The following is a 26,012-nucleotide window of genomic DNA, read 5'->3' as shown; positions in this document are numbered from 1 at the left end:
AAATTGATTATTTAGAGTCTTTTAAATTTCAGCTTTAAAGGTTCTTCAGTTGGTTCGACCTTCCACGTGTCGGAATTATCTGGAGGTTTTACCAGTCCTTTTGATTCTAGTATGATGTGTCCACCCCTTTTCAGCAGTCCTGATTGCTGTCTCAGTTGTTAGGAGTGCTTGATATGGTTCCTCCCATTCCAGTTGCAGCTTAGTTTCTTTCCATGACTTTACCAGGACCCAATCTCCCGGTCGAATTGTATGTACCGTGAAGTCGAGGGCTGGAGTCTGCGACAATAATCCTTGTTTCCTAAGGGAAGATATCGAGGAGGACAGGCCCAGTATATATTTCTTTACAAATTGATCATTCATTTCAGGAACCGGTAACTCCCCGACTGCTCCCATATAAGACAGTCCAAATAGCATTTCATAGGGGGATAAACCCAAATCCTTTCGAGGAGGTGTACAAATATGCAAAAGTGCTATTGGTAAGCACTTAGTCCAAGGGAGTTTCGTTTCTATTATCAGCTTAGATCCTCTGTCCACTCTAAAACATTAGGTTCTTCTTCTAACAGTTTCAAATATAGTTGTTTAGTTTTCTGTGCGTACCCTTTGATCCACAATCTACAGTATCCTACTAATCCCAAGAACCTCCTAAGTTCTTTTTTAGTCCGTAGTATATTTAGATCTAGGATTCCTTGTATTCTTTCTGGATCTATTCTTCTCCTTCCCTCACTGATTAGGTGTCCAAGGTATTTAACTTCCTTCTCTATGTACTGCAGCTTTTTCTTTGACACCCTGAATCCCTGTTGTCCCAGAAAATTCAATAAGCTATTTGTTGTTTCTATTACCTTTTCCTTTCCTCCTCCTGTTACTAGTAGGTCATCTACATATTGTAGTAACGTGATTTCATCAGGCTTTTTAAATCTTTCTAACACCTGCTTTAAGACTTGACCGAAAAGATTTGGGGACTCTGTGAACCCCTGTGGGAGCACTGTCCACCTGAACTGTTGTTTCCGTCCTGTGATAGGATTTTCCCACTCAAAAGCAAATAAGTCTCGACTTTCTTCCACCAGTGGGCATATCCAAAATGCATCTTTTAGGTCTACTACACTGAACCATCCATGATCAGGAGGAATCTTGCTTAATAAAGTATAAGGATTAGGGACAACGGGGTGTCGTGTCTGCACTATCTGATTCAGGGCCCTTAGGTCTTGTACCAGGCGGTACGTTCCATCAGGCTTCTTTACAGGCAATATAGGGGTATTATAAGGGGACATGCAGGGTTCTAACAGTCCATCTCTAACCAATCCTTCAATTACTGGCTGTAATCCTTGTTTTCCTTGCAAAGGTATAGGGTATTGCTTAACACACACCGTCTCTCCTTTTTTTTTAAATTTATTTGCAGAGGAGGAACGTCTAATCCCCCTCGGTTTTCCTCCCCTGCCCAGACTATCGGGTCTATTTGCTGTTCCTGTTCGTCTGTTAATACTGCCAATGGTTACTGTTAATTGGTTCTTTTCTACTCCAATTGCCAAACCCAATTTAATTATTAAGTCTCTGCCTAATAAATTACTGCCAACTGCTGGTATGTATAAGAGTTGACCCTCTATCCGCTCAGTCTGATATTTAAGCATAATCGGTTCAAACATGGGGACTGTAAAACCTTCCCCTTTCACTCCCGATACCATTAATTTTTTTATCGATTAACTTTATTCCTCTCGGTATATAATTCAGAGAGGATCTAGTGGCCCCCGTATCCACCAGAAACACCGCATCTTCTTGTTGGGGACCCACCTGCAGATTTATCAAGGGTTCCCGGTGGATTCCTGGGGGTAGGAACCCCTGACCTCCCTAATCTTCATCCATACTCATGAGAGGGACTACCCTCTCTTCTCTTTGTAATTCAGGGCACTGTCTTCTAAAATGTCCAACCATTCCACAGTGATAACACCCCTTTTGGGTTTTTTTGTGTTACCCCACCTTTTAGTGCCCCACCTTTTCTACTTCCGCGCACCTTCCGTTCAACATACTGATACCCTCGTGTCCTTTCCTCAGTTAGGGGATTTACCCTCTTTCTCACAATCTCATCTACGGTCGCTACCATTATCTTTGCCTTCTGTTTCTCTGTCTCATTATCTCTCTTCACAAATACCTTCTGTGCTTCTCTTAACAATTCATCAAGTGGCTTCTCACTCCACCCTTCTATTTTCTGAATTTTTTTTTTATCCCCACTCCACTTCTTAGTGGAAGTGACTACTTGTTCAATTAGTCCAGCTAACTGATGTATTAACAATACTGCTATTTTCTTTGTTTGGTTTCTCTTTTCTAACTCTCTAATCTGTGATTCTGACGTTTCAATTCTCTCCTTGTCGTCAGCCCAATTTTTTTACCCAAGACTGAGATGTGTTCAATTAATCCAGTTTAAACCTGTTTAATTAATTCAAACTAAGAGAATTCCAATTATCTTAGTTCCGTCCTTTTTTTTCCCAATCATTTCCATTGTTGATCTAGTGGGTGAAATGGATCCCACCCCTAGGTCGCTCTTATCACAGTCCGGTGATACCTATCAGGGGTGATCAGTCCCCTCCGTACCACCGCTTACACTCGTGGGCTTACACCCTTAAGCTCACACTATTAAGCCGGCTTTCCCTTCTACTCCGACAATCTCTCAGACAGATTCTTTCTTACTCTCATCTGAACATCACATCCCAGGCATCCTTTTCTAGCCTTTACACTCACTTCAAACTTCTGAGCTTCGCATAGGGGGCTACCCCTCTTAACAACTGGTCTAAGGCTGGGTGTAAAGACAGACACCTCCTTATCTGCACGTGCTCAGCTCAGACCTCTCACACACTCACACTCTTTCATCACAGATGAGCACCTACTGTACTTTGATTCACTCCCTTAAATTCGGTAATCTATTCCGGAGCTCCGGTTGTGGCCATTCAACCGGACCCGTAAACAGATCCCAGGTTTCAGCACCAATTCTTGTAGGTAAAGATACCTCTGAATCCAATTGTGAGTCAAAGTACAGCAGTTTATTTAACAAAAGCCTGATTCAGAAAATCCAAAATAAGATTTATTTTTATCACCTTTAAATATCCTCACTAAATCAAGACCCTTGCACATTCTTACAATTCTGGTACAATAAAACAAAACATCACTTGGAACACAGATGCACGAAGAAATACTGAAAGCATTCTAATGTGCAATCTACATGTTTAATTATTTCTACAGCTCTGCCTTTGTAACCAACACAGGCAAGTACAAAATCAAATCTACTGTTTGCCTAAATGGTTAACTCTCCTCACAACTTTAAGATGCAATGTAATGCCACCTTTCCCACTTGGCAGAATTCAAATCTCTGTCCGATCCCTACATAATTTAGTAAACTTAAAGCAATTCACTTTGATTGGCTATACCTATTACATCACATGAGGGTCTCAATTACACAGTTACACCCTCTCTCTCTCTCTGTACCATACAGAGTCAGCCTGCTTGTCTCTTTTTTTAACCCTTTACTGGTGGGAGCTCACTGGCCTCTAATAAATTTGACCTGTTTGATTTGGGTGCCCCATGCCGTGACAAATCCCCTTCTCTCTCAAACAGTCATATAGTCATGCACAATTCCAAATACATAACTGCTATTAGCGTTCACCCCGCACCTCAGTAAAAGCCTATGTCAGGGTTCCCAGTTCCACTGACATACTTCTCTCTACTCTTTCTGCTTCCTCATCACATAACCTCCCCCGCAGCCCCGAAATTAACATTATCCAGCAACTTGCATAGTCAATTCCTTTCTGGGACACCGGCTGCTTCTATCTCACATATTCATTAAGAATATGACAAACCCAATCCTCCTCCGATCCGTACTTTGGCCAGAAGACAGACGGACTCCGGATTGCTTCTTTCACCCAAACAAGACAACAATATCCTCTCATTGTCGTCTTGTTTTTATCCCTAGTACAGCTACTAGTGCTCCAACCTTCCAACATCCTTCCCAACGGACTTTCTGGAGGGATGTTACCTGGGGCCCCAATCCTGACACCTTTCCCGGGGGACTTCTTCCAACTACCCCCATTTTTCCATGGTTTACCGACCACGACCCGGTCGCCAAGGCAATACTTAAAAGTCACTTTTCTTACCTTGGTCCGTGCACAGCGTTGCCCGACCACACGACGGTGCCTATCGTATCCCACTTACTCGTTCAGAACAACTTTCCTAGGATTCTTAACAGTCAGTGGCAGAGAAGCCCACCGATGAGCACCTGGGACCGTTCAATTTGGAACGGGACGCGTCTTCCCAGTTGCCACCGGCAACCTCCCTACCAGGGATGTTAGGATCCCGGACGAGCCCCCAATTGTGAGAAACACAGCTCACAGTTAAACAATTTAGTCAAGTCAAGTTCTGAAGGAGCAAGATTTTATTTGACGTTCTTGCAAGACCGGGTGTCTAGCGAAATAGGCACACCTCACATAGATTTACAGCACATTTTATACCTTTTTTGCAAGCATTGTGATGGCTTTGCAATGTGATGTTCTCTCCTAATTGGTGGTCCCTGTCCCATCTATGTGTTGACATTCTCCTATTGGCTCGAGGTGCCCTAAGTTCCTATCCCATCTAACAATGTCTCCTGTTATCACAAGAGTGCATTAGCAAACTCATCCATCTTATCCAATACTGTTACATGTCCAGTTCAGATTGGCGGTAATCAATCCTTTGCCAACTTAATCACTGCTGTCCCAACCATCTCAGTGACCTTTTCCCCTTTTATGCTTAGTTGTAGAAACAACACATCTTGCAGACCATTTGCTTTTTATAACGTGGGCCTCTTACATTCCTGCAGGATGTGGTGTATGCTTCACTGCACATCACATCTCTGATGTTATCTCTACATTACAGGCAGTCTTTTTATTATCCCTAATTATTGCTGTGTTAGCAGCATCGAACCCTATGTCCTATGTTTGTGACTAAACTCACAGTTGTTTCCATAAAGTGGGTTATCAATATGCCTAACTATATCCAATCTATTTAACTTCAAGCTATTTCTCTATGCTCTACAAATATATGTGTTAACAACATCTTTACCTATTGCTCACAAAGGTGATGATCTGAGAACCTGGGTTGGAATCCTACCACAGTAGATGGTGAAATTTGAATTCAATAAATATCCAGGATTAAAAACGTTGACCATGAAACCATTGTCGATTGTCATAAAAACCCATCTGATTCACGAATGTCCTTGAGAGAAGGAAATCATAGAATCCCTACGGTGCAGAAGGAGGCCATTCAGCCCATTGAGTTTCCCAGGCCCTATTCTATAACCCCACATATTTACCCTACTAATCTCCCTGACACTAGGGTCAATTTGGCATGGCCAATCAACTTAACCTGCAAATCTTTGGACTGTGGGAGGAAACTGGAGCACCCAGAGAAAACCTGTGCAGACACTGGGAGAACATACAAACTCCACACAGATCGTCACCCGAGTCCCTGGCTCTGTGAGGCAGCAGTGCTAACCACTGTGCCACCCAATCTGCTGTCCTTACCTGCTGTGGCCTATGTGTGACTCCAGATCCATAGTAATGTGGTTGACTCTTAAATGCCCTCAGTGATGGGCAATAAATGCTAACCCAGCCAGCGATGCCCATATCCCATAGATGAGTTAAAAAAAATTCCATGCAAGGCAGGAAATCAAACCTTACACACGTTCTTGTCTGTGGAGCTCAGTACACAACATGTTGTACTTCACCTCTAAGCCATGGAGCATGAGGCATTTGGTACACATTATAACAACTATTATTCTCCTCCATTATTCTCTAATAAAACAATTAGCTATAGACCCTCAGGTCTAACGTTACTCTCTGACCCGTCTGTTTAGAGGACTGACTCTGCAATCCAGGAGTAACCAATATAATTTTATGATGGAAATTAAGATTGTTTGTATGATTTTAAGAAGCCATTGAAACCATAATTGGGTGTATGGATACTTTCATCTATAAACAGATCTTTTCACGTTTTGTCCATTTGTTTCAGTTCATTTTTGCTACATATACTGTTGAAGGCACCCCAGCAGATGTCCAAATAGATGCAGAGAATAAGAAAGCGATCTATAGCAAACTGGAACCTCCCTTTGAAGAACTATTTGATCAGTTAGAGGAACACACTCTCCTCTTGCTGCTGGTACCTTGGATCCAAATGATTGAAGCAGAAATGGTAGCTTATAGAAAGGTACATCATTACATCCAACTGCTTTATTACATGAGTCTGTGCAAAATGGTCCACGTCATACTTTGCTCAGTCTTATACTAAGTCTGTAGACGCGCACTCTTTTCCCCCTTTCATATTGCTTCTTTACCTTCTACATCCCAAATACTCTTGTGGATGATAGAATGCATACAGAATAGATATCCCCTGTATGCAGCCATTAGAGCCCGCGTGATTGCAGTTTACTCCGAATCCTGTTGAGGATGCTGCTTCTCTTAAATTACCTGATCTCCACTTGACAGCATGGCTGAGATTAGTATTGAACATATAAAGCTCAGTCATTTGTTGTCAAGTCTTCACAAGCTATTGGCCTACTCAAAGGGTCATAGTGCATCTCTGGTGTCCTCAGAAGAGGAAGTGCTAAAAGATTAGTGATCTCTTCCCTTGTACTTCCACCTCAACCCTCCACCTCAAAATAAGTCTTGTAAATATAGGTATTTTGAAAATGTTTCCATTTTTGTCTTAAAGAAATATTTTTCCAACAATGAAATACACGGTGTGAAAACTTATTGTAACTGTACATTTCTTGGTACATTATTTTTATTCAGGTATTGGTCAATTTAATCTTTTTCATTGAATCATAGAATCACTACAGTGCAGAAGAGGTCATTCAGCCCATCGAGTCTGCAGTGACCCTCTGACAGAGCATCTTTCCCAGGCCCTTTCCTCCGTCCTATCCCATGGCTAATCCATCGAACCTATACATCTTGGGACACTAAAGGGCAATTTAGCATAGCCAGTCCGCTTAATCTGCACATCTTTGAATTGTGGGAGGAAACCGGGGCACCTGGAGAAAACCCATGCAGACACAGAGTGAATGTGCAAACTCCACACAGACAGTGACCTGAGGCTGGAATTGAACCCAAGTCCCTGGAACTATAAGACAGCAGTACTAACCACTGCACCACTCATTTTAGTTTCATTTTAATTTGTTGACAGCTATGTCAAATTAGTGCACAGAAGAATATAGTAAGAACAGTTGTCCCTGATCAGAAAATATATGTACATTTTCCCTCCTGTTTTCACTCTGGTCTACTGTAAATTGAGCATTTAACTTATAGTACAACTGTTATGGTCATAGCATTGTTTACAGATACTCAGCGAAGATTTTTTGTTTTTAGGTGAAGGTATCAACGAAGACACAACACTTGGATACAATATACAACAAGAAACTTCTAGAACTACAGAGAAAGATTTTGCCCCATGATGAAATTAGCTCTTTGGTTCTAAAAAAAGTAAATGATGATCTATATTTATTCCTAACAAAGCCAAGAACAGAATCACACTCTAGTCTCAATTAACTCACCTTGGTGACACATTGATTATTTTGGGAAATGATGCTGGGACATTCTTGTGCTGATTAGAATCTTGTATTGATTATTGATTGCACCCCTCTTCTTTCTCTGCTTTGTAAAGAATGGCTTACTGGCACTATTGTCCTGATTCAACATTACCTAACTTGTGAATAGCTGTAATTCCAAAGGTCCCAAATGCTGAAGGTGTGCATGCAATTTGAAATCAAGTCTGTTTCATGTCAGGATTTGTCTTCCAACTGATTGTTGCAGTAATTTTTTTGGAAAACTTAGACTCGTCAATTCCTATCTTGATGTAGGCAGGGTAGATGATGTGCTAGGTTATTTTCTTGGTGACAGTAATGCAGAGTGGGTAATGGGAGATGCAGACTATGGCTGGGACTCATTGCAGGGGATGCAGCAGGCCAGCCAAAAGTCCACTGACTTTCAGTGGGACTGGTCAATCCTGAGAGACAGTGATCTCCATTTTTATTCTAAATGTGCCCTGCTGCTGGACACTGATCAGCATGTCCACTAATCTTCAGTGGAACTGACTTTCAGGCAATTATGAGGACAGAGATACTGTGTACATTGACTTTCCCCAGCTGATCCCCCCTACTGAAGACAGGTAATACGGTTTCTTGTAGATCAGAGCTGAAGACATCTCTGCTAACAGTCCAGGAATTCCCAAGAGATTCTCTGTCTAAGCTTACCACCTCTGGCACCTCTGCTGCAGCTACCCATTGGAGTTACCATGCATTCCACAATAAGACAGCAGTGATAAGAAGCCATGATGACTGCACAGAAGTGAGTGTCACTTCTCTTGGCCAGTCCATACTTACTGTCAAACAATACAATGTCCTTGTTTCATCTTCTGGCAATTGCAGCACAGTGATCATTCTGTAGCATTCTCCAAAAGGTCACAATCCAAAGGGCTAAGGATGAATGTGAGTTGGACATCTAGGTTTCACTCTCATCACCATTTCCTCCTCCTCCTCTGTGTATCACCCTGTGCATCCAATATGCTAATTAATTCCCACATGCTGGATAAATATTTTGTTGTTTAAACCAGCAGGAGAACTGTATGAACTGTATTTTCTTGGCACATCTATAGAAAGCGAAGAGGAAAGTATGTTGTATGAACTCTGACTACATCATATCCCATGAAGTACTCGCAAGAGTGAATTGTAACACCAACTAATGTGCTTGATTATGTCCCTGTAGGGGTAGTGATGAAATATATTTGTGAGTAGGGTAGCAGGACATGCATAAAAAGGATGATATTGATTCTGAATTTAACTTTTTACCACCCCACCCCCAACTTCCTCCACATTTTTGCCCAATGATAATGCAAAGTGCATTCAGCATTAAATTATTCACCTATCTCCTCCAGTCTGTGTGTGCTTTCCTCTGTCATGTGACATCTTGGCTTACAAACAGAGAAGTAGCTCCAAGAAGACAGTAGAGGCAAGAACATGTGAGTTAGAATTCTGCCACAGGGCTTCACTAGATGGGAGTTCAGGCTGGAGAATCAGGCTTTACATACAGGTTGATAATCAAAGCAAAGATACCAAAAAAGGGGAGAAAATGTTGCAGCATGCAGGGAAACTTACAACACTGTTACTACCTGTAGTTACTAAAGTCATACCTGTCTGTTTTCTTAGGAGATACCTCTTCTCACGTATTCACTCAGCCGAGAAGAAATTACGGATGACGCCAAAAAGGCATGGCAAATCGTTCCCACGGAATTCCGTAATTACACTTTCAATACAATTCTTCGCAATCGCTTAGAACTTGAGCAATTCCAGATGTTCCTTAGAGAAAATTTAGCAGAGTAAGTTTCTAAGAATATTTCTCTAATACAGTATAGTAAAGGTCTACTATAGGAGATGTACAATGCACAATGTAGAGTTTCCCACACGTGCCTCTCAAGCCTATGTTAGCCATTTTGATTACAGTAAACATTTGCACAGAGAATCATCACTTAACAAATTTGGGAATATTAATATACCACCTCAGAACATTCCCTACTACAATCCTTCTGCTACATTTCTAATCAGTGTTGAACACTGGAGCCACTTAAACGCACAGCAACTCACACCACTTTGATGAACTGTTTCTCCTTTACTAAAAGGATTTGGTAAAGGAGAAAGAACAATTTGCCATATTCCTCATTTTGACAGTACTGTGGCACAGAAGTATTTACAGAAGCATTGGGTATTTTAATATGGTTTCTGGTACAGTATCACTATTTATTAAACTAATTGTTCTTCTGCTTCTTAAGAACTTTTCTGTAACAATGGGCAGAATAATACGGGGAAGGGGTGGGTGCGCAATGGTGGGCAACCAACTCTGAAAGCAATGTCAGTGCGGGGCTGATATGCTTCGTGCTGCAGTGCCCCGCAGCAATAAAGTGCTGTGGGGTGGATTAACGGGTGCCAAGTGGGATCCCACTCTCTGGATGCTGCTGGCCAGTCCGACTGGTTGACAGCTATAGCAGTCCCAGCAGCATTGGGAGGCATCAATGGCCAATGCTGAGACTGAAAAGAAGATCAAGGCCCTTGTATCTGTGGAGTGGTTACGTCTGAGGTCTTGGACTGGGGAGGATGTGGGTTGATTAGGGAGGCAAGTGGGGGTGGGGGAGGGGTGGTGATAAGTGGCTGGGTTTAAAGGAAAGAGTGGGTAGGAAGGAACAGGAGAAGTTCAATTTTAGGCGGGGACCTCCTGCTCCTGCCCAACTGCCCATGGCAAATGTTTTATGGCGTGGGCAGCATATCATCTGGGTCAACTGGCTAGATAGCAAACCTAATTTATCCTTAATTATTCATTTAAATATGACAGACATATTGTTGATTTTGGTGCCCATCTGCCCATCCACACTGATTATTGTGGGGGTGAGTTTTGGGTAATGGGAAGGTGGTGGGGCGGGCTGTATTATGTTTACTCTGGGAGCACATAAAATTAAGCCCATTAATTCCAGTCTATAATGGACATTCACAAAATGTTATTGTTTCAACATAATTTTAAACTACAAGACTAATTGTCACTGTTACTTTGTTGTAGATACTGTGATAATATAGCCACACCGTGACTTAATTTGATGCAGTGATCACATTGCAGTCCTTAGTTGGTTTGACAATGGGTTTTTAATAATTGCAGGTTTGCTGATAGATAGAATCACAGAGTCATACAGCACAGAAAAGGCCCTTCAACTCATTGAGTCTGCACTGACAACAATCACCACGAAAGTCACCCATTTTCCAGCGCTTGTCCCATATCCTTGAATGTTACGATGTTTCAAGTGCTCATCCAAATATTTTTTACAGGTTGTAAGGTTTCTGGCCTCCACTACCTTCCCAGGCAGTGCATTCTAGATTCCTATCACCCTCTGAGTGATTTTTTTTCTCAAATCTTCTCTGAATCTCTTGCCCCTTACCCTAAAATTATGCCCCCTTATGATTGACCCCTCAACCACGGGGAACAGCTGCTTCCTATTCACTCTGTCCAGACCTCACATAATCTTGTACACCTCAATACTGTCCCCACGCAGGCTCCTCTGCTCTAAAGAAAACAATCCAAGTCTCTCCTAATAGCTCAAATGCTCCAACCCAGACAACATCCTGGTGAATCTCCTCTGTAACCCCTCTAGCGTAATCACATCCTTCCTATAGTGAGGTGACCGGAACTGTACATAGTATTCCAGCTGTGGCTTAAAGATGGAAAACTGTCTCTCTTTTCTTGTAGCATGGATCTTAACTGCTTGTTGGACATTGACTACTACATGACTATAACTCACAATGACAAGAAAAATAAAGATATTAAGTCCAAAGAAATCATCGACAAATACCTGAATCAAAAGTATTTCTTTGGACCCAGCAGCCCTGCAACCAAACAGCAACAGAATGAGGTAACTGTCTGAAAGTTTTGGTGCCTTGCACTGTGGTTCAAGGTGTTCAAACCATTTCAGGAAGCTAAAATTCAGGCGGTCGATCCAAAATGCTTTGGAGTTTGCTATTTATTTGCTGGAAGGCACATGTAAATTATATGCTGAATTTTTAACCTAAAAACAGGCAGCTGTGGAATGGGTGGTGATTTAAAGCCTGAACGTTCTGTTTCCCCACCCAAACTGGCCTCAAATTCACCTGCTTCTGGCTTTAACTGAGGCCAGAACTTGGGTGGCCACCCCAATCTGTTCTAAGAGGACAGGTTCATAGAATATAATCACTACAGTACAGGTGGCCATTCAGCCCATCGAGTCTGTACTAACTCTCTGACAGGGTATCTTTGGAACTTTAAATATGATAATGAGACTGTGAGACTCTTTGTCAGTTAGGTTTTCAGCCTTACCTCTGGTTAATGGAGTTCACTGAGAGTTGGGAAACCTGATAGCTTACATGAGGTGAGTGCTTGGATTCAGGAGGTAAGTGCCTACATGCACTCCCCTTCATCCCCTTCCCCATCTTCAGATAAGGGTGCCTACAGGAGGAATCTATATAATCAAGCAATCTCACTGACCTTCATCATGGGATACCCTGATTGACCATATCTCCTCCTGCCCGCCACCCCCCACCGCACCCCCCCCCCTCCCCACGCCAAACCTTGATTCCCTCCCATCATACAGGGCTGTGATCTTCTCCCCTGAAATGTCCAACTCACTCACATAGGCATCTGATTCCATCCCCCATCCCACCAACTTCTAGTCCTGCCTGCAATTCCCTCATCTTACTATGGATGTGAACCACCTGATGATGATGACCTTCAAACAATTACATGCTGACCATTAACACGCCTACGCATTAATGCAGACGTTGTGCCCTTATGCACACCACTGGCCCTGGCAAATTGAAATATCTCTGACACCATGAAACCCTCAGGGTCGAGTGTAGTTTCAGTACTTCATTGCTCATACCCTATTTCTCCCATAAACATTGTCTGAAGCTAGGACTGGCGATCTCAAACCATGCCCAATGGATCTATGGCCCACCACACATGCCAAATGAAACTAGCATTCATGAGTATTTAGGTGAGGGGGTGAACAGAACTGCCCAGTAGTCCTCCGAGTGCTGTCGTCCTCAGATGTCACTGCTTCTGCCTACTGTGGACCAGACTGTGTGCTGTATTCACCAGATTATGATCCTGAGCCTGGTCTAGATCTACATCCCACCAAATGTGTATATCGTTGCTGGTGGAATGAATGGAAGTTGTGGATGAGCACTGTGATGGGTCTTCTTAGGTGCTTTCCTCCAGGTCTTCATCTCCACCTTCAGCTGGAGCTGGGGTGCAGGTTGCCCCAGGGCATCGGGCAGATGCGCCCCAAAAAGAAAGTGGAGATTATCAATGAATGACAGTTAGGTACACACATCAGTAAACTTAAGGTAGTGTTGACAGAGGGATGATCTGGTGCAGGATCCTCACATGAGCGCTTGCTGCTGACCTCACTGTCGCTGTAGGGATGGTCAGTATCGTTTCCGGCCAGTGCAATGGCTGCTTCCAAAGTCAATGAGGGCCTTGAGATCCAGCAACTACCCCCCTCACCGCCCCATCACCTCCCATCCCCAACCTCTTCTGGGACCTTTCCCTTTTATTGTACACATTCATGTCCTGCATAAAGACCAATGGAGAGGGTGTGAGCAATACACATGGCAGGGCAGGTGAGAAGGACGCCTGGCATTTGTGGGCTGTTACTGGAGCCACAAATGGAATGAGGGCAGGATGAACAGAGGGGATGAGGCCAGATGGAGATGTGAGGGTGTGTGTGTGAGTGAGTGGTGCTGTCCATTGAGCTGACAGTGATTGAGAATTTCGCTGCACTGAATGGCCAACTACCTCTGGCCAACGTTCACGCTGACCACTGTGCTACCACCTCTCAAGCCAGATTTGTGATTTTAATGGCCCTCCTCAAACCAGGGCAGTGTTACAGACATTGTGGTGCACCCCCACAGCATCCAGCAGGCTCTCAAGTAAGGCATCAAGTGAGAGCATCACTTTTAGGCTTTGGGGTGATATCTTCGATGGAGTTATCCTGGGCTGCAAGCATTAAGAACTATGCTTGCTGCAGCTCTTTAAATATGCCATCCTGAGTGAGGAATTGGTGAGGACATGTTCGGGCAGGCAATCTGCAATTAGTACAATTCAGGTAAAATTTGACTTTATATTTCTTGTAAGGGTTCCTAATCTCCACATTTGAAGAACTTGTCTCAGAGTTCTCTCCAGAAGTAACTCCCGTTTTGAAGGCTGCAACAAGAATCCACCTTCAGGGTTTTAATCTCACCTTCCAAGATTCCTTTCCCCTGAATCTCCTTGTAGACTCATGCTTCACCTTCCAAGTACACGTTCAATTGTGCTAAGCAGAATGCTGTGGCTCCAAAAGAGAATCTTTGCCCTTACGGCCTGCAGCACAGAGTTACTAACCCATCGGCTGCCTGCTCAGATCTTCTGCGCTTCTCTGAAGCTCATTTTGTTTCCATCCTGTTCTCTGCAGCTCTTTCTTTAACTTTTTCTCTTGTTCATCCCAACTCAGTGGTATCTATCGCTGATCCTAGTCTTTATCCCAGCCTGAGACTTTCTTCTGGGATCTCTTTCTGTCCCATTCCCTGATTTAGGACCTTCTCCCTGACCCCATTTCCGTGTCCTGTTCTTTGGGACGCTTCTCTAATGGTGCTTTGGTTCCAGGTCACCTGATTAACAAGTTCACACCATTTCCCTTCTTTGCTTCTGTTTCTTTTGCACATTTGCATAGGGCTGGTTCTCACCCTAAAGAATGTAAAAAGACTAACTGCACATGTGCAGCCCTTTCCCAACTGGTGCATGCGTACAAGTCCCCAGGGCAGTCTGGAATTATAGTTCTTGAACTGCAACTCAACTTGCGGTAATTTCATTTTTTGAGTTTCACCACATACCAAGCTGTCACTCAGGCTGGGTGTACAGGCCAAAAGTACTAATGATTTATAGATCATATCAAACACCATGTCCCTTCATCCGTTTGCAGCAGGCAAAGTACTGGTTGTACGCAAGCAGCCTATGCTTCCAAAACTCAAAACATAAAACATTTGGGGCAGAATTTTCTGGCTGTGCTTGCCCCAAAGATCAGAAAATCCCACCTGATGTCAACAGACCTTTGCATGGTTCCCCCCGCCATCAGCTACGATTTCCGTAGTAGGCAGGATGGGAAAATTCCGGTCTAGATGTGAATTGGCATTGGACAATCCCTACTGAAGCATCTGATTGCACTAAGAATTTAAGCCAATTTAAGATTGTCAGTCATGCCTACAGTGTGGTTCATTTATCTGTGCTGGAAGCCACATATATTCAACTCAGGACTCTGCTCTTTGCAGAAAGAAGGAACACATCCATACTTTGCACCTTTTTCAAATAAAGGAAAGCTTAGGAGACACCATTCCCTAGTTCATTCCCCAGGCCAATGCTTTGAGCAATTAGAATTGACCTGCTCAGTTGAATGTGAACAATGTCAACAGATAACTGCTCCATAGCAACAATTCCAACAATCAGAGTGCACTTGCCAACCAATCAGTATTCTCCTCTCATGCAGCATAAATTGTTGTTCCCATGTTAGAGTTTGGTAAGTTCTTGGGAGCTATTCTGATGAGTGCAAGACAGAAAGCCTAGGTAACATTTCTCTTTTTTTCAGCGATACTTAAGTTCTGTATTATCAAACAAAAACTTACTGAACTTCATGCACCAAGAGCACATATTTGGGAATTTGAACTCATCCAGTTAATTTTAAGAGATGCATAGTCACAATCTTCTCAATGGACAAAGCTTTGCACCAGAAGTCTACATTCATAGATGTTATTGTAGAAAAATAATAATGTTTAGCAACAGACTTTGGGGATAATGAAGGAACATAAGAACATAAGAAATAGGAGCAGGAGTAGGCCATCTAGCCCTTCGAGCCTGCCCCGCCATTCAATAAGATCATGGCTGATCTGTTGTGGCTCAGTTCCACTTTCCCGCCCTCTCCCCATAACCCTTAATCCCCTCTCTTATCAAGAACCCATCAACCCGCTTCTTAAAAATATTTAGCGAGGCAGCCTCCACCACTTCAACGGGCAGAGAATTCCAGAGATTCACCACCCTTTGAGTGAAGAAGTTCCTCCTCAACTCCGTTCTAAACTGCCTCCCCTTTATCTTGAGGCTGTGCCCCCTAGTCCTACTGTCTTTTTTGAGCGGGAAGAGTCTCTCCACCTCTATCCTATCCATCTTATACGTCTCAATGAGATCTCCCCTCATTCTTCTAAACTCTAACGAGTACAAGCCTAGTTTATTCAGCCTCTCCTCATAGCTCAATCCCCTCAACTCCGGTATCAGCCTAGTAAACCTCCTCTGCACTCCCTCCAGGGCCAAAATATCCTTGCGCAGGTGCGGCGCCCAAAACTGCACACAGTACTCCAGCTGCGGCCTCACCAATGCCCTATACAGCTGCAGCAAGACCTCCCTACTTTTATATTCAATCCCCCTCGCTATGAAGGCCAGCATCCCATTCGCCTTCCTGACCACCTGCTGCACCTGCAAGCTGGGTTTTTGCGACTCATGCACAAGGACCCCGAGGTCCCTCTGCACCGTCGCCTGCTGCAGTTTTTCGCCACGTAAGTAATAGTCCTTCCTACCATTCTTCCTACCAAAGTGGACCACCTCACACTTGCCAACATTAAATTCCATTTGCCATTTCCTGGCCCATTTGCCCAGCCTATCTAGATCCTTCTGCAGACTCTCCACACCCTCCGCACAATTTGCCTTTCCCCCAATCTTGGTGTCATCAGCAAATTTCGACACCCTGCACTCGGTTCCCTCCTCCAGATCATCTATATAAATGGTAAATAGCTGAGGCCCCAGCACCGACCCCTGGGGCACCCCACTAGTCACCAACCGCCAATCCGAATAGCACCCATTGACCCCCACTCTCTGCCTCCTATTTGACAACCAATCCTCTATCCACGCTAACACCCTACCCCCAACTCCATGTCCCCTGACCTTCTGCAATAACCTCTTGTGAGGTACCTTGTCAAATGCCTTCTGAAAATCCAGAAAGACCACATCCACCGGCTCTCCTCTATCCACTGCCCTAGACACATCCTCATAGAACTCCAGTAAATTTGTCAGACACGACTTCCCTTTAATGAAACCGTGTTGCGTCCGCCCTATCAAGCAATTCCCTTCAAGATGCCTCGCAATTTCCTCCTTAATGACGGATTCTAACATTTTACCTACCACAGACGTTAAACTAACCGGCCTATAATTCCCCGCCTTTTGCCTGGCAAAACATAAATGTAATTTTTCTCTCTAGGTGTTGGCGTTAGCTGGGGGACGGGAAGTATTGAACCATGAGCAGTTGTCTACAGAAGTTGCAATGGAGGTTCAAAGATATGCAAAAGAACGTATAGAAAATAAATGGCTGCCAATGTTCCTGTCCACACCAGAGTTTGCTGCGGATCACCACATACAGGTTCAGTAGCTGTGCATTTGAACAAACTGTTATACCAACCTTCATAGTTCATACTGAGAGCTGGATTTTCATGGAGTCGTGAAGATTCTGCCGACCTTTAAAAATGGTGGGTGGGATCCAAATGCTTAAGTAACAGCACCATTTCTCAAATGTACAATTTTTGCAGGCAAGAGGAAGATGGCAGGGCATGATTCACACAGGCAGGAAACCCAAACTCAGTTGGGCCAGTTGAACTTAGTGCTGAGTTCAAATAGATCCTACTTTGGTTGTTCCAAGAACCATAATAAACATTCTTGAAATGAGGATAATATTTGTTTAAGTATGATAATATTTGATTAAATTATAATCTGAACGTTTGTAAATCCCCTGCTGTTTAAACATAAAGAAGATAGGTTGAAACTATCAATGAGAGTTTAAAAAACACCACCTAGCAGACTGATAACATTGTCAGACCATCTGTTGCAAGTTAGAAAAGAAATTACCGTCTATTCATGCAGTTTCAACAGAGTTCTTTGTTGACATTTGTTTTTATAAGAGGTTAAGTTTGATTTTATAAGAGATTATTTATTTGAGGAAATATAAATGATTTAAATAGGTTTCATGAATGGGAGTGTTTTTCACAATGATGTATGTATGTGTATGAGTGGCATTAAATTGCATTAAGCTTATTTTTTTCATCTCTACCTAGCTCCTGAGGCGGATACTGGGTGAATGGCTATGGAGGTGGCATAGGGGTATGAAGAAACATGGAGGGTTAATGTTAGCATGTAGGGACCAGAGGGTGGATGAGAGGATTAAGGGGTGTGAGGGATGAAGACTGGAGGGCCTAATATAAATTTTAAAACACCAGCGAACTGAAGCAGGTCTATTAACCAGTCTATCTTATTACTCACCCACCCATGTAACTGAGTATAATCTACCTCTGGGGTCAGACTCTATCCTGCCACCACCTCCAACAGCAAAAATTGGATCTATTTAACCAAGCTGGGTCTGCCACATGGGAAATTCTCCAACTCAATCTATCTACTCGGTAGTGAAAATCCAGCTCTGAGTATAAAGCAGTGTTATCTATATACCCTACATTGAATAAAACCTCAACCGTTTTATATTCAACATTTAATCATTATTGGAATAATGGAAATTAATTACATTTGTGAATGTTTATTCATTAATGCCTCATGGATATATTTGATTTTTTAAAGATATTTTGTGGGATGTGTTGTTGGCAAAGCCAGCATTTGTTTTTCACCCATAATTGCCCTTGAGAAGGAGATGATGAGTTTCCTCCTTGAACTGTAGTATAGTGTGGAGACTCCCAGTGTTGTGAGGGATGGAGTTCCAGGATTTTGACCCAGTGACAGTGAAAGAATGGTGATATATTTCCAAGTGAGGTTGGTGTGTGGTTCAGAGGCACACTTGCAGGTGGTGGCATTTCCATGTACCTGCTGCCCTTGTCCTTCTAGATGATAACGGTTGCAGTTTGCAAGGTGCTACGAAGGACCATTGCTGTGATCTTTTTTAAACAAAAAAATGTTTTTTAATTGCAACAAGTAATAAACATGAAGTGGTACAGTTGAGAAAAGGGTCACAGAATGGAATTGTAATCAAACTTTAAAACTCTCAATCAAATCGAGGAATTGATCAGTTATGAGAATGCAAATGCACAGATATCTAAAAGTAGGATTGCAAGTAGTAAAAAAAGTGTTTTAGATATTGAGATACTGGAAGGAAAATTCAATTTCAGCAGGAAGTTAAGGGAAGATTCTAATGATAGCGTTCAAAATTGTGAGAAGTTTTGGGAGAGTGTATAGTGAATGGTTGGGAAATTGGTTTAAAAAAACTTCTTCCTATTAGAAGGTGGAGACTAGACAGACCATTTTAAAGCAAGAGGTCATTGGAATTAGAAATGCTCCTTATGTTATTCCAATGGACCAGAACTGTAGACTATTGATGATGAGCCAATCACAGCATTAAATAAGCAAAGCATTAAATAAGCAAAGCATTAAAGTGTATAGGGAAATAGAACAAGAATCAATGGGGTCAATTTTAACTTCCTAGTTTAGATTTCCATTGACATCAAAATTGGGAAAGAGGCAAAGTAAGCTGTCAATTTCCAATCAACTACATTACAATAATACCCACAGTCAAATTCAACTCTATTGCGGAAGCCTTAACATTGCTATAATTATTAAGAACCCCTTCTCATGAAGACTTCTATGGTTCTAGAGGCTTGTTCTTTTTTATGTGAATTTTACATGTTCATTGAGATGGGGCACATTTGTACAGAGACTGGAATATTATTATTTTTTCTATCGACTATCAGTATTTAATACTCTTAGGTTAGGAAGAATGCAGAGTAAAGCTGCCTAACATGTGCCTCAACCTCTGAAGAGCATTTATTTCTGAACCAGCATGATATTTCCACTTCTCAAAGTAGATATCCTAAGTAAGATGACCAATTAATGTGCAACTATGGATGGTTGCATGGTATGGACTCCTTGTGGAGCTAAATAAACTTAATTTTAGTGACCTTGTAGCTGTAGGCTTAAAAATACATTTTGTAACTGATGTTCTACGTCATATAACACAAGAGGCCATTCAGTCCATTGTGCTTATGTCTGCTCTTTGAAAAAGCTATCTTAACTAATTCCACTCCCTTGCACTTTCCCCACAGTATGGCATTTTCTTTCCTTTTCTAGTATATATTAAATTTCCTTTCGTACATTTGAAATTTGTGGCAAAAGCACAAGATGAAATATATTGAGAGAATGTATTTGACTTCAAAAAGGAATCAATTTGTAATTTGATCTTGAAGTTTTATTTGTTGGTTTCTGCTCTCCAGATAAAATTGCAAGAAGTGGTAGAGGACCAGATGTTACACAAGAGTAGGAAGAAGCGAGATGTAATGAAGGTGAGAACTTGCACCACAAATGCACTACAAGTGAATCATTATTTTATGGTAATATTCCCCACTCTGTTGGTAATATTCCCCACAGTGTTTCACACTATCAACTGTCATTCCAAATTAGAAAAGACAGAGATAGTATTACATTTCCATAACTTCAGAACAGTTGTTCATTTTATACAGTACTGAAAATTCAAATCTCAAGGCTACAATCTCATCTCCTTAAAGCCACCATGGCACTTTGCTCGCCAAATGCTGTTGATGTTCCCAAAGGGCCGTGATATGAAAGCTGCCCAAGGTTTGGAAACACTGGCAGCTCAATGTTTGCGATACTTCTATTCTCTTCGAGTGGCTTGTGAAAGTGAGTAAGTGATTGTGAGTGTTTCTGTTTCCAACAGCATATAGATAATAAATGGACTGCCTCATCAAAAGAAATCATTGCATTCCGTAAAGCATTGTTAAATCCAGTAACCGCTCTCCTGTTTCGGAAGTATGTATCATCAAAGGGAGCATTGATGGAAAATAATGTGCTCTTTTGGCTTGAGGTTCAAAAATACAAGGTAAATAAAATTCAGGATCATGAATTCTAATCAAAAAATTTAAGTAATAATGCAAAACTACTTTCAAATGACTCAGATGTTTAATCTACATAACATTATTCAAACAAAGAATGCTCCTGCTAAAATGATGTGTTTGTGGAAATTGACTGGATTTTTATGCTGGGGGTGTGGGAGGGCATTAAATCCATTGAGTTGCCTTCCTGCTCCTACTTTGCCACCTCCAATCTGCCTGAAATTTCAGAGATTTAGGGCATGTGTCAGATGGCACATCAGCCTTTGAGCCTATTGACGTCCTTAAGTGGCCAGTCAATGAAGGGTCTCACCCACAGTGGGGTGAGGCCCATGCCAGATGGGAAGCCAGGCAGCTTTAGCTGCACAGGTTGGTGTTGGGTACGGTGGAGGAGAGGAAACCCATCAAGCAGTTCCCTCGCTTTGACTCCCATGCAGGGACTCACCTGGGCTTCTTAGTCTAGTGGGACTGCTTGAGGTTCCAGCAGTGACCACTACTCCCAGCTGGCGACTAGAGTTGTCTGTCATCTGATTGGCCGCAGATCTCTTAAGGTATGACGTTTTCGTGAAAAAGTCTCACCTTAAAGATGTTAATATGTCTCCCTGCATCAAACTGTTGTGGGGAAGTCATCATGATTGTGGGCAGGTTCCCCCATTGATTTATTAGCTGGGAAAGGCAGAGATCACAACCCCCTGTAAAATGTATCCCCATGAATTTGTGTTGTGTTTACGTGCATCCCTGTTTTCATTATCTGAATCTATCCGGCACAGAAAAGAATACACAGACCTCTTTTCTGTGCTTCTTTTTCCTTCAGGACCTGTGCCATTCCCATGCAAGTGAGGAAACCATTCAGAATAAGATCACGGTCATCATCAATTGTTTTATCAATTCCAACATCCCACCAACTGTGCAGATCACCATTCCAGAAGAATATGCAAGCACAATTATTAACCACAGAGAAGAACAGGGTCCATATATCTTCAGAGAAGCACAGGTACATGAAGAAAAGCATGTGAAGGAGCACACTAAGATGGATAAGTAGCATTTTGGCAGCAACATGGATTATTACCCATGGAAGTTCATGAAGGGAAGTCCATTCAATCTTTAAATTGGTTGTGTGTTTTTTGTTCAATTCCACTAGCTCACTGAGGATAGAACTTCAGCACTTCCAGCTTTTAAAAAGAAAATTGGGCATTGATTCTAATCAGTTCCTAATTGAAATTATTTTACTTGTGCAGGGTAGGTGAATCACATGAGAAACATACATAGCAAGACAAAGTACTTAGAGCAGACACAGGCCTTTTGGCTCAATAAGCATACGCCAGTATTTATGATCCACACGAACTTCCTTCCCCACTTCACGTAACTCTCATCAATATATCCTTCTCCCTTTCTCATCTGTATGTTTATCCAGCTTCTCCTGCATGCATCTATGCAAGTCACTGCTTGTAGTAACAAAAACCACATTGTAACCATTCTTTGTTTAAAGAAGTTTCTCTTGCATTTCTTATTGGGTTAATTAATTATCTTACATCTATGGAATCTAGTTTTGGATTCCCCATATCTGGAAATGTCTTTACATCTACATAAAACCTATCAAACACTTTCTAAAGACCTCTCACCCTCAGGCTTCTTTTTCTAGAAAAAAGCCTCAACTTCTGTTCAGTCTGTCTGGATAGGTATTTTCTCTTAGCTCTGGAATCATCCTATTAAAGCACGTTTCCACTTTCTCTGATGCCCCTCTATTATTTTTTATAATATGGAGACTTGAAATGTTCCAAGTATGGTCTAACCAAGGTTCTGTACAAGTTTAACATGAGTTCTGTGCATTTCAATTCTATTCTCTGAGAAATGAACTCTAGTGTACTGTTTGCTTTTTCATGGCTTCATTAACCAGTGTTGCTACCTTTCGTGATTTGTGTATCTCTACCCCTTAGATCCCTCTACTCCGCTACCCCTTTTTGATACTTGTAATCGAAGGAGAATGTGGCTTCCTTATTCATCCCACCAAATATATCCTCACACTTATCTGCATTGAAGTTCATTTACCAACAATATAAATAAATTGATTAATATTGTCATATAGTTGCCGCAGTATTCTCCTATATTAACTATACAACCTATTGTGGTGTTTTTCACTCATTCATTCACTAGAATTTATTGTCCAAACCTAATTTTCCTTGAATTGAGTGGCTTGCTAGGCCATTTCAGAGTCAATCACTTTGCTGTGGGTTTGGAGTCACATGTAGGCAGTCCAAGTAAGGATGACTGATTTCTTCCCTTTAAGGCTTTTACAACAATCAACAATGGTTTCATGGCTGTGGTTAGACTTTTAATTCCAGATTTTTATTGAAATCAAATTTCACCATTTGCTGTGGTGGGATTCAAACGCAGGTCACCAGGACATTGCCCAAAGTCCCTGGATTACTAATCCAGTGACAATATCACTATGCCATCACCAGAAAATTTTGAAATCATATTTTCAATTTGAAATTCAAATGGTTTACATCAGAAGCAGAAATGGCTCCAACACTTGTCCTTGTGGAACACTGCTTCCTCAGCTTTTGTCTGTCTTAGAAATGACCTTTAACCTCCATTGTCTTGCAATCTATAGCTAGCTTGCTATCCATTTCTGTCCACAGACTCCCCATGTTCTTATCTTAATCCTCCTCTATGGTACCTCTGTCGTTAGTAACTTATAGAAAACATTTGCAAATCCCAACTTATTAAATCTTCTACTACTCAATTCTATCCTTCCTATCACCTCCTTAAAGTATCCAAAAAGGTTGGCCTAATGTTCATTAAGAAGTGTAGCTGCACATATTTTCAACTGGTTGATAAGTATATGTATATCTCAGAAATATTTTGCTTACGAAAGTAATGAAGTTTCACTCCGCAGATGGCAGTTTTTGATATTCTCTTCAAACTGTGGCCAGAATTTTCTGACTACCGACGTAGACTCGCAATTGAAAGCAACCTGGCAGAATTAGAGGAGAAAAGCATGATGGATCAAGAACAGACGCAAAGTAAAATCACTGGCAAGACCTTAGATAAGAGTAAGGTAAAACTAGCCAAAAAATTGAATTGTTTTGAGACAGGTTGATGTTGCATTCTAATAATCTTAAACCCAACCTCGTTTTAACAGAGATGTGATGGGATTGGGGGAAAAACAAATTTGAAATATTATAAAGAGGATGGGTGCCTTATATTTAACTGGACTTTCAGCTTTAACCCTGGCTGGGTGGGATTCCCAAACTGAACAGCTTAAGGAAGATGAGGATTGTATTGTGAAAACATCAGCACTCTTTTACAGTGTTGCTTGTGGGTCAAGAGGCGCCCCGTGCTTCATCAAGCTTGCCTTCTTCCGTGCCCACTTTCAGACTCTTCCTACCAATCTAAAGACACCTCCATAATTGGACCACCTGGGTTAGAGATCAAATTCCACCCCAGCCAATCAGAGATCGGAAACTCCTTTGGATCCAACTACTGGACCCCAAATCAGACCCTCCAGAGATCACCGATCACCCCACATTCCAGTATTTGACACTCACCCATGACACCCCCACATACAAGAGATTTATGAACGGCACCTCTTCAAAATCTTGAGCACCTCCATCAAACCCGCTGCTCCAACTAACTGAGTTGCAGGCTCGCTACTTGCTCCTGACCTGTGGCCTCCGTTGGCACCCTCACAGTCTGCCAGAAAACCAAAACTGACTTCCGGGCGGAGGAGAAGAAGATGCTGCTATAGAGTTGAAACTTAAAACCACACAGGAAAACCTGGACCTCAGGATTTCCTAAACAAAACTCCTCCTCTCCACCTACAATCCCCACACCACCAGGTTACAAAACCTACCACAGTAAGTACTGAGATCAGTATTTTAGAATAATGCAAATTCATTTGTCTTGTGTATTTCAGAGCAATATTTAGACATTTGAAGCATATGACTTGATGCGTTCACAATTGGATTAACAGTGTCAGTAAATGTAACAGCACATTATGGTGCAGCATTGACAGGTTTCAACACTCTTTCTGATCATATGCTGTGCTCCAAACCACTACTGGGGAAACGGCAGACATTTATAGAGTCATAGAGATTTACAGCATTGAAACAGGCCCTTCGGCCCAACTTGTCCATGCATCTAAATGCTTTTTAAAAGCCAAAATTGTACCTACCTATACCTCTACCTCTGGCATTGACACTCAGCACCCTCTGTGTGAAAAAACTGCCCCTGTGGATCCTTTTGTATCTCTCCCCTCTTAACTTAAGTCTATGCCCTCTAGTTTTAGACTCCCCTACCTTTGGGAAAATATATTGACTATCTAGCTGATCTATGCCCCTCATTATTTTATAGACTTCTAAAAGATCACCCCTAAGCCTCCTACACTTAAGAGAAAAGCCCCAGTCTATCCAGTCTCTCCTTGTAACTCAAATCATCAAGTCCCGGTAGCATCCTAGTAAATCTTTTCTGCACTCTTTCTAGTTTAATAATATCCTTTCTATAATAGGGTGACCAGAACTGTACACAGTATTCCAAGTGTGGCCTTACCAATGTCTTCACCAAGACGTCCCAACTCCTATATTCAATGTTCTGACCAATGAAACCAAGCATGCCGAATGACTTCTTCACTGCTCTGACCACCTGTGACTCCACTTTTAAGGGGCTATGAACCTGTGTCTTTGTTCTATAACTCTACCCAATGCTCTATCATTAACTGAGTAAGTCCTTAATTTTCTAAAGGAGATGAGGAAATGATTAGAGCGTCTTCTTTACCCCCTTCTTCATTTGCCAAATATTTAACAACAGCACCTGGGCCGTGGATTCCTATCTCATCCTTTGCACAGGCATGTTTACGAGGGGAGAAGAGAAACAAGAACAGAACTAGTATGGCCTTACTGGGGCCATTCAAATAAATGAATTGTCCATTTCCCTGTTCTCAAAATTGATTCAGTGTTAGTGTAAATATCTGCCAGGTTGCAGGGCATGTAACCCAGTGGCAAAATAAAAATGTTTGAATGTTGGAATTTGATAGATAATAGATCTGTATCTGTATCTGTATCAGGGGTCGGTGCTGGGGCCTCAGCTATTTACCATTTATATAGATGATCTGGAGGAGGGAACCGAGTGTATGGTGTCGAAATTTGCTGATGACACCAAGATTGGTGGAACAGCAAATTGCGCGGAGGGTGTGGAGAGTCTGCAGAAGGATCTAGATAGGCTGGGCGAATGGGCCAGGAAATGGCAAATGGAATTTAATGTTGGCAAGTGCGAGGTGGTCCACTTTGGTAGGAATAATGGTAGGAAGGATTATTATTTACGTGGCGAAAAACTGCAGCAGGCGACGGTGCAGAGGGACCTCGGGGTCCTTGTGCATGAGTTGCAAAAACCCAGCTTGCAGGTGCAGCAAGTGGTCAGGAAGGCGAATGAGATGCTGGCCTTCATAGCGAGGGGGATTGAATATAAAAATAGGGAGGTCTTGCTGCGGCTGTATAGGGCATTGGTGAGGCCGCAGCTGGAGTAC

General features: G+C 42.2%; 1 protein-coding gene across 1 annotated transcript in view; it reads left to right on the top strand.

Moving 5' to 3' along the window:
* Nucleotides 1-26,012, top strand: part of LOC145346478 (regulator of G-protein signaling 22-like) — a 103,209-nt gene that overhangs the window by 56,917 nt on the left and 20,280 nt on the right. Inside the window, exons 15-23 of the mRNA XM_080193791.1 lie at nt 6,028-6,222; nt 7,380-7,493; nt 9,215-9,384; nt 11,295-11,457; nt 16,855-17,013; nt 19,856-19,924; nt 20,317-20,478; nt 21,303-21,482; nt 23,388-23,549. Of these exons, the coding sequence (XP_080049917.1) occupies nt 6,028-6,222; nt 7,380-7,493; nt 9,215-9,384; nt 11,295-11,457; nt 16,855-17,013; nt 19,856-19,924; nt 20,317-20,478; nt 21,303-21,482; nt 23,388-23,549 (1,374 nt within the window). The remainder of the gene's footprint in view (nt 1-6,027; nt 6,223-7,379; nt 7,494-9,214; nt 9,385-11,294; nt 11,458-16,854; nt 17,014-19,855; nt 19,925-20,316; nt 20,479-21,302; nt 21,483-23,387; nt 23,550-26,012) is intronic.

This window comes from Carcharhinus amblyrhynchos, chromosome 8, assembly GCF_965287045.1.
Source record: "Carcharhinus amblyrhynchos chromosome 8, sCarAmb.v2.hapA, whole genome shotgun sequence".
NCBI lineage: Eukaryota > Metazoa > Chordata > Chondrichthyes > Carcharhiniformes > Carcharhinidae > Carcharhinus > Carcharhinus amblyrhynchos.
The sequence above is the reverse complement of the archived record's forward strand: the minus strand, read 5'-3'. Positions and strand labels throughout refer to the sequence as shown.